At 37.2% G+C, this 12,001-nt stretch overlaps 1 protein-coding gene and 1 pseudogene across 2 annotated transcripts in view; both read left to right on the top strand.

Moving 5' to 3' along the window:
* Nucleotides 1-12,001, top strand: part of CSMD3 (CUB and Sushi multiple domains 3) — a 1,158,685-nt gene that overhangs the window by 296,374 nt on the left and 850,310 nt on the right. For both annotated transcript variants that reach the window (XM_039525141.1, XM_039525140.1), the window contains exon 5: nt 7,772-7,979. In XM_039525141.1, the coding sequence (XP_039381075.1) occupies nt 7,772-7,979 (208 nt within the window). The remainder of the gene's footprint in view (nt 1-7,771; nt 7,980-12,001) is intronic.
* On the top strand, nt 1,754-3,998 carry LOC120399254 (annotated as a pseudogene).

Here is a 12,001-nt window from a genome sequence, read left to right as displayed (position 1 = left end):
AGAGGCAGCAGAAGTGTATAGTCCTTTAAGATTACTTTGCTAACTTTTCTATAATTTAATACTGTCTCTAAAAATTGGAAGAATAAGAGGGGTGAGACTGCGGGCTTGACCCAGCCCTAAGTACAATGAGCAGACAGAGTCCACCTAATCTCCTAATCATCTAATCTCATCCATAGTGCATGACAGAGATCAGTATGATGGAGGAGTTCAGTCTAACTCTTTCAAATGCCCTCAGCTTCCCTGGCTGGGTTGTTTGTTACTGTGGCAGCCACATCAGAGTTGCCTAGGTATGGTGTGAACACCTTGCTTACACACACACTTCTTTACATGTGTTTTTTTTTTTTAACCAGAAAAGGTACCAAACTCTTTCCTTGCTTGCTGTATATTTGTTCTGAAGTCCAGAATACAGTCAAACTAGGTAGAGGTGTGTTGTTACTCATCATCTTAGTTTTTCTTTTAACAAGGCCAAAGTGAATTATGCAGTTAATTATAACTGTTCAATGTAGTGGAAATACCTAGGTAGATTTGGCGGCATGATGCACTCCATATGTTGAATTAAGCCCCGATTTACATTCCATGCAATTTCACTTAATTCCATTGAAGTCAATGAGCTCGCATAAGGTCTACATCAGTGCTAAATTTGACCCTCTCTGATCACTGCTGCTCTTGAAACTTCCAGCCCAATGTTTATGTAGTATCGGCATGAGTATCAATGGCACCTATTGGTTAAAGCAAAGAACTAAATGGAATAGTAAAGAAAAAAGGGAAACTAGAGCAGATAAATACATTTATAAAAATAAAATAAATAAAAAGTGCAGTTCTGGGCTGTGTCAATCTCCTGAAATATCTTAGGGGGATATTATTGAGTTAAGTTTAAGTATCTTTGGAGTCCACTGTATTAAATGCAAAGGTTATGTATTATTGTGGGCCAGGATGTCCAAAGGACTATATTGAACAATATGGCAGGCAAGAATAGCTTTGGGGACAGTATGTGTGAAGTGGATTTCCTGGAAAATATCTCAGGGCAGGTGAATGCAAATTTCCCCTGCCCCACTGCCAATTGTGCAAAAACTCAGCCCTCTGAAGCTACCCCCTGAGGAGAGGGGCTAATCACCTGTTCCCAGGGTGTCTCAAAATCAAAGGCCCAAACTATATCAAGCAGTGACTCACAGATTTTTCTGAAGAACCCTTTGGTGGAGTTTGAAGAGCTGAGCACCTGTAAGAGCCATTGGCAGAGCTAGGGGTGATTTTGGTAAGCTTACTAGCTTCCAAATAGGTTCTTTTATTGTCTTTAATATGTTTTCTCTATAGAAATGTTTAATATGTTTTCACCTTAAGAATAAATGTGTTTGCTTAGAAAGGGCTGTATAGTAACTTTTAACTGTGGGCAATTACACTGATTAATGTCTCTGAGGAGAAAGCAAAGGAAGGCATGCTTAGGCAGTCTGTCATGCTGGGAAACTCTCAGTGTAGCCAGGGAACTGTGCATCATGGGAAAAACCCAGTCAGGAGGGACAAGGATGCGGGTCTCCATCCAAGAGAGGTGATGGCTGGGGAACTAGAAGCCTAAAACTGAGTGCCCTTGTTGGACAACAGGAAATACAGTTACCCTGAACTGTGAAATTCTGGGCAAGGAGCGAAGTCTACCCCTTGAGGAGGCTCTTGGCTGCGAGGGGAGGCGGCGGCGGCGGTGGCACAGCCCGTTTGTGATTGTCCCTGCTCATGACGGCAGCGGCAGATTGTGCTCAGCAAGATGGAACATGCAGCGGCAGGCACAGAGTTCAACATCCTGCTTGCCACATCCTGCTTGACTCCTACAAGGTTACACATTATAAGCAATATCCACCTAATATAAGCACAGTTTATTCTTACTTTGAATATCATGAAAAGAAGACTGAGAACACCAGATTAAAGAAGGTGAAATATGAAGACACCATTTTTTACTGGTTGCAATACATTCTAAATAAGTACTTAAAAGGCAAAGTGATAACCAAAGAGAAAATCCAGGAAGCCAAAGAGGTATACAGAGAGCATTTTCAAGATGATGTCTTCAATGAAAAAGGATGGAACTATATTCTTGAGAAGTATGAAGGGCATCTTCTGATAGAAGTAAAGGCTGTTCCTAAAGGCTCAGTCATTCCCAGAGGAAATGTACTCTTCACAGTAGAAAACATGGATCCAGAGTGCTATTGGCTCACTAACTGGATTGAGAAAAAAGAACAAGGAGTATTGGGGCACCTTACAGACTAATACATTTATTTGGGCATAAGCTTTCATGGGATAAAACCCACTTCATCGGATGCATGCAGTGGAAAATACAATAGGAAGATATATATACACAGAGAACATGAAAAAATCTTGCCATACCAACTATAACTAGACTAATCAATTAAGGTGGGCTATTATCAGCAGGAGAAAAAAAAACGTTTGTAGTGATAATCAGGATGGCCCATTTCCAACAGTTGGTTGGAAGGTGTGAGTAACAGTAGGGGGAAAATTAGCATGGGGAAATAGGTTTTACTTTGTGTAATGACCCATCCACTCCCAGTCTTTATTCAAGCCTAATTTAATGGTGTTTAGTTTGCAAATTAATTCCAATTCTTCAGTTTCTCATTGGACTTTTTGAAGTTTTTGTTGTTGGAGAATTGCGACTCTTAGGTCTGTAATTGAGTGACCAGGGAGGTTGAAGTGTTCTCCGACTGGTTTTTGAATGTTATAATTCTTGACGTCTGATTTGTGTCCATTTATTCTTTTGTGTAGAGACTGTCCGGTTTGGTCAATGTACATGTCAGAGGGGCATTGCTGGCACATGATGGCATATATCACATTGGTAGATGTGCAGGTGAATGAGCCTCTGATGGTGTGGCTGATGTGATTAGGTCCTATGATGGTGTCTCTTGAATAGATATGTGGACAGAGTTGGCAATGGGCTTTGTTGCAAGCATAGGTTTCTGGGTTAGTGTTTTTGTTGTGTGGTGTGTTGTTGCTGGTGAGTATTTGCTTCAGGTTGGGGGGCTGTCTGTAAGTGAGGACTGGCCTGTCTCCCAAGATCTGTGAGAGTGTGGGATCGTCCTTCAGGATAGGTTGTAGATTTTTTTATTTATTTTATCCTTAATGATACACTAGAGAGGTTTTAGTTGGAGGCTGAAGGTGACAGCTAATGGCATTCTGTTACTTTCTTTGTTATGCCTGTCCTGGAGTAGGTGACTTCTGGGTATTCTTCTGGCTCTGTCAATCTGTTTCTTCACTTCAGCAGGTGGGTACTGTAGTTTTAAGAATGCTAGATAGAGATCTTGTAGGTGTTTGTCTCTGTCTGAGGGATTGGAGCAAATACGGTTGTATCTTAGAGCTTGGCTGTAGACAATGGATCATGTGATGTGGTCTGGATGAAAGCTGGAGGCATGTAGGTAATTATAGCAGTCAGTAGGTTTCCCGTATAGGGTGGTGTTTATGTGACCATCGCGTATTAGCACTGTAGTGTCCAGGAACCAGATCTCTTGTGTGGACTATTCTTGTTCAGTCATGGTATCCAATCACAATATTGGCCACAATATTCCAGGGAGCAGAAGAAAAATTCCAGGGAGCAGAAGAAAAATTTGGCAAAGTATTTGCTAGAGACATCTGGCAGCTTAGAAGGACTGGAGTACAAACTGCATGACTTTGGCTACAGAGGAGTTTCTTCACACGAGACAGCAGGAATAGGAACATCCACTCACTTGGTAAACTTTAAAGGATCTGAAACAGCAGCAGGAACTGCTTTAATTAAAAAGTACTTCCAGATTATTCTATTCCAGCTGCTGAACACATTATCATAATTGCTTGTGGGAGACCATGAGAAAGATGCTTTTGAACACATAGTGATGCAGTTTTCTTCAGTGCCTGTATCTGTGGTCAGTGGCAGCTATGACATCTACAATGCTTGTGAACTCAAACTTGGGTCACCAGTTAGGGGAATTGGAAAACAAAGTTTAAGAGTTTCAGATAACAGTTTTCACTAAGCATGAGTTGCCAGTTCATTCCTATGATTTAGCCAGAAAAAAAACAGATACAAAAGCTAGTACCAAAATGGTAACCTAGCAATGCCCAGCAGAAAGAAAACAGCTCCACTAGAATTTTGATAACGTTGGTCCATTCAGATGCTGTGGTAATGCAGATGTAATAAACAGGTAATTCCTCCATATTACAAGCCTCATACATATTCAAGTAAATCTTCATTTGAATTCTAAATACAGTATGCTCAAAAAACCTGTTGAAGCCAAGTTCTCCCTTATATGTCACTTAGAATTGTTACCCTTTTGACATATGGTTAAGATCACAAAAGTATATCTGCAAAAATGTCATCTTAGAATTCTGTACATTTTTCCATCTATGACTTTTGCATCACATTTCTCAAGTTTTTAAATCAAACAAGTCTGTTTTTTGTTTGTTTTGTTTTTGGTTTACAATGTAGAGTGGGATTTTTACACACTCTTTAATCTTTTCTTTAATTAAATAAATGAGCCCAGAGTCTCAAAGGTGTACAACCCTGTACAGATAAACATGATTCAGTGTTTTGAATAGAGACTGTAGCCTGCTGTGTCCCATGGCAACAATCACTATTAAAAAATCACCTTTTACTAAAGGTACAGAAAAGAAGGAATGCAGTAAACATATTTTAAATGTCAAGTAGTAAGTAAGTCTTTCATTTTAAGAATACCGCATTTCCTTTCCCTTCACGTGTAGAGAGCTTTTGCAAGGAACCCTCTCCCCATCTCGGTTTGACAGCCTTTTAGATGGTATTAAAGATGGTAATAATTGTCTTTTGGGGGCAAACCGCTGAGATGGACTGGAGCTGCTCTCATTGTTAAAGTTAGCTTCTGCTTCCCACACACAAATGGGAATGAAAAAGATCAGCAAAGATAGAAAATGAAGCTTCTGTCTCTGATGCTGACTCTTACTTGCAACTTCATTGCTGGAGAAACAAGCACAGTGCACAGTCTATCAGCCTGACAGACTTGTACAAGCATCAGGCTGTTTCAGACATTCCTTTTATTTGCCTTTGTGATCACAGGTTAATAGCAAAGTTCCAAAAGATACAGTCTTAGCAGGTTTGCGGAAGGCAAAGAGAAAGAGGTAAGAAAGAGAAGGAAAATGACACAGTAGGGAGGGAGGGAGAGCAGGAACCCAAAGCTCAGACACCAGGGGGTAATCCCTCATTATTTTGTACACCAATTGGTCCTAATTTCAGAGCCACCAATTTTGATTAATTAATTTCTGGTCCAGTCGCCTCTTGGAGGCTTAATATCGACCTTTTTGTTTGGACTAATTGAATATTTGTGTCTTAACTTCCATGACTTTTATAATCAATCATATATATGTAGCAGACTGAGTTGGTTTTTTGTTACTTTGGCAACTTAGAGTACAGTTCTCCATTTTACAGAGGGGGAAATTGAGGCACAGAGCATTAAATGACTTGACCTGGGTCATACAGGAAATCTGTGGCAGAGCAGGAAATTAAAGCTTGGCCTCCCACAGTCCAGGCTAGTGTCCTTGCCAGTTGATTATCTTTCCTCTCTCTTCCTTTCTGCCTCATATACCATTGCTGGATTTGTCCCACACTGCCAGGATGTCAACTTATTTTACTTTTGTTGACTGTTTTGTTTATTTTATTTTATGACTGATAGCTAAGAAATTATGCTATCTGAATTTTATGGTTTCAAGGGAGAATTACATGCAAAGGTCAAGATGCCCCCAGTCACCCATATATTATAAATTGTTAAAAGAACATTATTTGTGTTGGAAAGTGAAACACTCAAAAATTAAGAAATGCCAGAATTAAGACTGCCTGTGCCACCTTCATTCAGCCCCCTTCTCAATATGCATTATGATAGTCTTTAATTACATGACCACATGCTATTTTTCCCACAGCACCTCACCCTCATTCAGTGCCCAGGTTTGAGTGCTCAGTTAATTAGCAGCTATTCAATGTTTTGTTTTATCCTCATTGTTCAAGGGCTGACCCCAGGTCTTATATACTGCATTCTAATCAAACCTCATTGAAGAGACACAATTGGTAAATTCCTTGCTCTCTTACTTGTATTAATATTTTAATAATCATTTTAGCTTCTGTAGAACAAAAACAGTTGTTATGACTTTTGCTAATTTCTGCTTCACTACACAATCCCATGGGACAAAGTTTCCCCAACCACACCTGCTATTGGATTCCTGCAGGGAGGAAGGGCCTGATTCTGTGAAGCAATGAGCATCTTCTATTTCCATTGACTTGAATGGGTATTGAGAGTGCTGGGCACTTTGCCAGATTGACTCCTAAATGATATTTTACCGTTAAACTGTTTATACGATCAAAAAGAAGTTTTAGCAGAACTTTTAAAAAACAAAATTAAGATTTTAAAACTTCTAAAACTGACACAATTGATGGGATCATGGCAGCCATTTGGGATTTTCTCCCTGACAGGAGTGAGTCTGAGCAGGTGTTTTCAAGTCTTAAAAGCTTTTGCACTAATGATGATATACTCTTTCAAAAATAAATGTGTCTTCATCTTGGCATTCATCTGTCAGCAGTATTGACTATTATTCGGGCACCAACTCAGCTTTCATTTCATCGTTAGCCCTTTAATTGACCATAGTCAGGGATTCCTTTGCTAGTATGTCTCACACATTTGGATCATGAAGTTTGAATTTCTGTGATAAAACGTGATATTTCTCCATAGAAAGGTATTTCCATTTTTTAAAGTGTACAATCTCAGTGTATTTTATTAGCTCAAAAAAAATACTTTTGACAACAGTATGGATAAGGCATGTTTCAAACCATACTGCACTAATTGCTGTGAACCCTCACATGAAGAGCACTTTCTACAAGAGCAGCCCAAATTGATTTCAATGACAGTGTTTGTATAAGTAAATCCTCACCAATGTGAGCATGTTGCATAATCCAGAAGATGGTCATGAGTAAATTATGGAATAGAATAAATATGCAGGAACGAAACATATGTGTAGAGATATTTGAAATATGTGATCTATCGAAAAATTCCTCTCCATTAAAATAGCTCTGCTGTAAAAATCATGAGCACAAAAGTGTCAGGGTGATGACATTGAAGGTACTATGTATGAGCAGCATTGTTCTGAAAAGTGATATGCAGTGACGAGTTATTCAGTGAAAAGGCAATGGAAGAAAGACTCTATACATTCATATATAAGACACTAGCTATTAGCTACCAAAATGAAATGATTATGATGCAATTAGCAATGGGTGGCTAGAGTACTCATGCCCCTGTTAACAAAATCTTATTTTTCAACATAACTTCCTTCAAAGAGAAATGCTGCATTATACATGTACCAAACTCTAAATGCTAAGTAGCGATGTAATATGCTTGATCCAAAGCAGTTCTGACTGAAGCAGAAGAGAAAACCATAATATTAATTTGATGTTTTTCATATCACTTTTCATGAGAATGAATGGGAACAATTTTCATCAAAGTCACACAAAAGAGGATTCTAAAATTTTTTGGTAAAATAATAATCATGGATTACTAATTTAATTTTCAAAACAAACTAAACAACGCAGTGACTATTTGGAACGCAGTGACTACATTGCATATGTGTGATAGTGTAAGTATGATATATAATAAACCCTTAAAACGATTAAAACTTTTTCTAGGAGCACATGCAGGTTTATTTTAAATTTTCATAGCATTGGTTTTTGAGGAGTGATTTAATAACACTTCATAATTTTTTTTCTTATTGAAAATGTTGTGATTTTGTTTTTAAACAGCTGAAGATGCATGTGGAGGAACAATGAGAGGATCCAGCGGCATGATCTCCAGTCCCAATTTTCCTAATGAGTATCATAATAATGCAGATTGTACATGGACCATTGTGGCAGAGCCTGGCGATACCATTTCACTCATATTTACTGATTTTCAAATGGAAGAAAAATATGATTACTTGGAAATAGAAGGTTCTGAACCACCAACAATATGGTGAGTAATCTGATGCCATTTTGAAGCCTGTAAAAGTGAGAGAGAATATGTAGGTATGGTCCTGCAACCTTTACTCGCGTCAACACTGTAGCCTCGCTAAAGTAAAGGGGTTTATTACTTCAACATGTTAATTGATTCGCTGATTAGAAATGTAAACCAACTTCCAAATACAGAACATCAAAATTAAAAACCACGGTAGACTCATCCACCTGATTATGTTGTTGGGTAAATTTAATCTTTGTTGCATGCAAATTAAAGTACAGTGCCATTGATTATATCACTGGGTGTCTCCATGCAGTAAATCAAGATGCACTGTCTCACTACATAATGTAGTCATGCATTCTTGATGTGACTTATTGGTATGGGACCACTGCAGCACAGAGCAACTCCTTAACCCCTTCCTACCTGATGTGGCTTTTATACACCCCATCACACAAGCATGTTTTTTGTTGATGTAGCAGTTCTGAGAAGTTTCTTCTTTTACTGCCCCTGTAGTTCCTCTGTACAGCTGCCTCAGTAGTTGTTGGCCTCAGTTGAGTTGCACTGGTATAAAACTAATGTAAAGAACAGATGAATCAAGTCACCTCTTTAATTAGCTGATTCAGTTTGTTGGAAAATAACTGGGAAAAGATACATGGTTAATTCAACACTGTTTATAGTTACATGGTATAGCTGTTCAAGGCAGCAGTATATACTGTAAGAGCATTGGAATATGACAGAAAGTTTCCTTTATCATAGTAGATTAAACTCATCCAAAGAAGAGGATATAGACAAAACCTTCCAGAACTATTAGGCCCGCAATAGAGACTCAAGTGGGGCTCAGAAGGCCTTGTGTGATCTTTGTGCACTTAGGTAAATTTCACACATTAGACCAGATCCTCTACCACAGTAAAATGGCATAGCTCTGTTTGAAGTCAGTGGTGCTGTAGCAGTTTATTCTACATAAGCTGTGGTCCATTATGTGTAATCAGGATAGAAAAAACAAAGACTAGACTTTTTAAAATAATGTAGTAAAAGAAAAAAAAACCCTCCTTAATTTAGGCATTTGTACTATTTGAAAAGAGCAGACCTTATGTGTACAAATGATGCTAGAAGTAATATCCCTAGTTATTTCATAATATATATCAAGATAGGAAACAATACACTGTATTTCAGCTTTCATGAATGATACTTCATGATTCATGTCACTGTTGGTGAGTTAATTATCTGTATTAAAAAGTTACTGATTTGCCGTTGATTTTTTTCAAGCTTGTTACATTTTTTAAACTGGTTCTCAGCTAAATTAATTCTTTTAAAACCAGAATTTATTATCATTATTACTGAAGTAACACAAACAACATAAAAAACAATGTTAATCAGCTGAACTGCTAAATCTTCATTTGCTTATTCTAAAGTAAATTTTGTGTATTCAGTGTAACATGCTAATTTAATATTTGTTCATTTAGAGGAGCAGATTGTAAGAGCATTCTTTTCTAAACTTATCAGTCATATTCCCCGAATTAGATTGATGTACTCAGTTATGCAAAAATACTTCTCAATATGCTAGGGAAAAAATTATTTGAAAAACTTAATTAAGATATTTGATAATTAGTTTTACTATGTTCATACTTTATATCCTTTTAGAATAGTGTTCGAGGTTCCGCTCCACATAGCTACATTCATGTTGCAGGCACAAAATTCTCTATATCTAAGTCTAAAGATAGGATCCTTATGCTGTATCTTACTCTATTAGACAAATGGTACATAACTACATGAAAGCCTGTTAAAATTTTTTAAAAATAGTGTTTGATCCGGATAGTAATGTCTTTTGTCTTATTTCTCAGACTATTATTTATGTGAGGATGGCAAATAAACTCATTCTTATCCTCCTGTCCATCTAGGTAAATAACAAAATGTTTACTACTTTAGCTTGTGAGATATGTAAGGTAGCCACTCTTGTAATATGAAAAAAAAAATGGCCAGGAACTCTTCACAAAACACTGTAGCTTTCCATTTTCACCTCATCAGTCAAGACAGTTTTCATATTTAGAAAAGTAGCTGTGGTAAGTCTTTCCTATATTGAAATTCTTGATATACTGTATATCATCACAGAGAGCAGCTAGATCACTTTGTAATCTCGCTCAGTTTTCCTCTGTTTGCTGTCATTTTAAATAGGCTGCTGGCTTTGAAAGTTGATGACATGCGTGCAAAGTATTCCTAAACCCTCCAACACACACCTTCATGATTTACCTAATGCAAAGCTTTACAGAAGGCAGCACATCAGGTTCAGAATGCATGTCATGATGATCTGAATGAAAACCTGGTTATTTTATTTTGAGAATCCAGAGTGAATTATGGGTACCTCTGTCCTGCTGGTCTTTAGAGATTGCCTGATGAAATGATATTCAGATCCAGATCCATATTAAATCTAAAATAAGGGTTCAGATATGCAGCTGGTTCAGGCCTTCATCCTTATTTCTGTCCAAAGATTCTGAAAACTCACAAGCTGTTTTTTCAGGAATTGGGCGTGTATTGTTAGTGCTCTGGCAAGATGAGCTGATCAGTTAGCAATGGTGGATATTCTCATCCAAATTAGTGCCTAATCCTTTTTTTGAGCCCAACTAAACTCTTGCCCTAAATGATAGCTTGTAGCAATGAATTCCCTCAGGCTATCTACATTCTGAGTATCCATTTTGAATTTGTTGCCCAACTTCCTGTATTTGGATTATGAAAGAGAGTAAATAGCAGCACCTGACTAAACTTCTTTGATAACATTACCATCTTTTATTATATCTTCCCAAATTAATTTCCCCCATTAATTAAGGTCCTAATCTTTTCAATATGTTCTTAGATGCAAATCTTTCTATGCACTAATCACTATAGATCTAGAAATCTAACTCTGTACATCCAGGGGATAATGCCTACCCACTGGATGACATAAAGTATAGATCTATTCATTTTCTTGTCACTACCATGATGCTCTTCCCTTTGCCAGTAGGAGTTATGCTTTCATCTCTAAATTATGAACATAACCCTACTTATTCTAGCCCTCACAGTGTTTATTTTCTTTGTACTCCTCTGCAGTAGTTAAAATACCAAAATAAATTTAAGCCTTTTTTTTTTAAATTTTGTTACAAAGCTAAGTAATTGACACAAAATATGAATATCAACAGCACTGATTCTGGAAAATCTTCTTTTATTTGAAATGACATTATGCATCTTTAGTTATCTTCCTGCTTTTATAGTCTGTAACAAAATCGTCATATTTTTAGTGTTTTAGTACCAGCAAATTATTACAGTAAATATTTTGTTTGTGATTTAGTAGTGCATTCTTTGATTAAAATAAGACCAGTAACTCATTTTGGGTCAGACCCATTTTCACCATAAAATGAATATATTTGGTGAAAAATATTGTTAGGTTCTCTTGTATTTAAATGTCTAAGGGCCAGATCTTCAGCTGGTGAAAATCCATTGATGCTACACTGACTTACACTAGCTAATGATCTGTCCCTAAAACATATGACACTAATACTGTGGCTAAAATTCACTACGCAAAAAAGGAAGGCATTGCAGAATTGTATCCTCAATATTAGCAGCATAAGCGTATTAAAATATTTATTATGGTAAAGTTCTTGATTGAGACGATAAATGAAAAAAAGTCTGACTGTTTTGATTTGTTTCACCCCATGGACAGGAGTGTACTTATAACTAAGCCATCAAACAAAGTGTATCCAAATTTGACCCACTGGCAGCATGTTCACAAAGAACTGGTACAGACTCTGAATTCTCTCTTATCAAAAAGCAATTTGGACAATTGTGCGCTTACTCCAAAAATGAAGCAATAATTCAAATCACATGTGTTTTTTACAATGACTTAATCTCAAAATAATACTGGGATGTCATTACATTTACTCTTCTAAAATTGATGTTGGAAGTCAATAGAAAAGGAACATAGCCTATTCTTGTATGGCAAATCTTACTGGAGCATCTAGACCAGTTTGGTATGTCTGTTCTTATTCAATTTCACCCTTTTCAATGTTGTT

This window comes from Mauremys reevesii, linkage group 2, assembly GCF_016161935.1.
Source record: "Mauremys reevesii isolate NIE-2019 linkage group 2, ASM1616193v1, whole genome shotgun sequence".
Lineage (NCBI taxonomy): Eukaryota > Metazoa > Chordata > Testudines > Geoemydidae > Mauremys > Mauremys reevesii.
The sequence above is the reverse complement of the archived record's forward strand: the minus strand, read 5'-3'. Positions and strand labels throughout refer to the sequence as shown.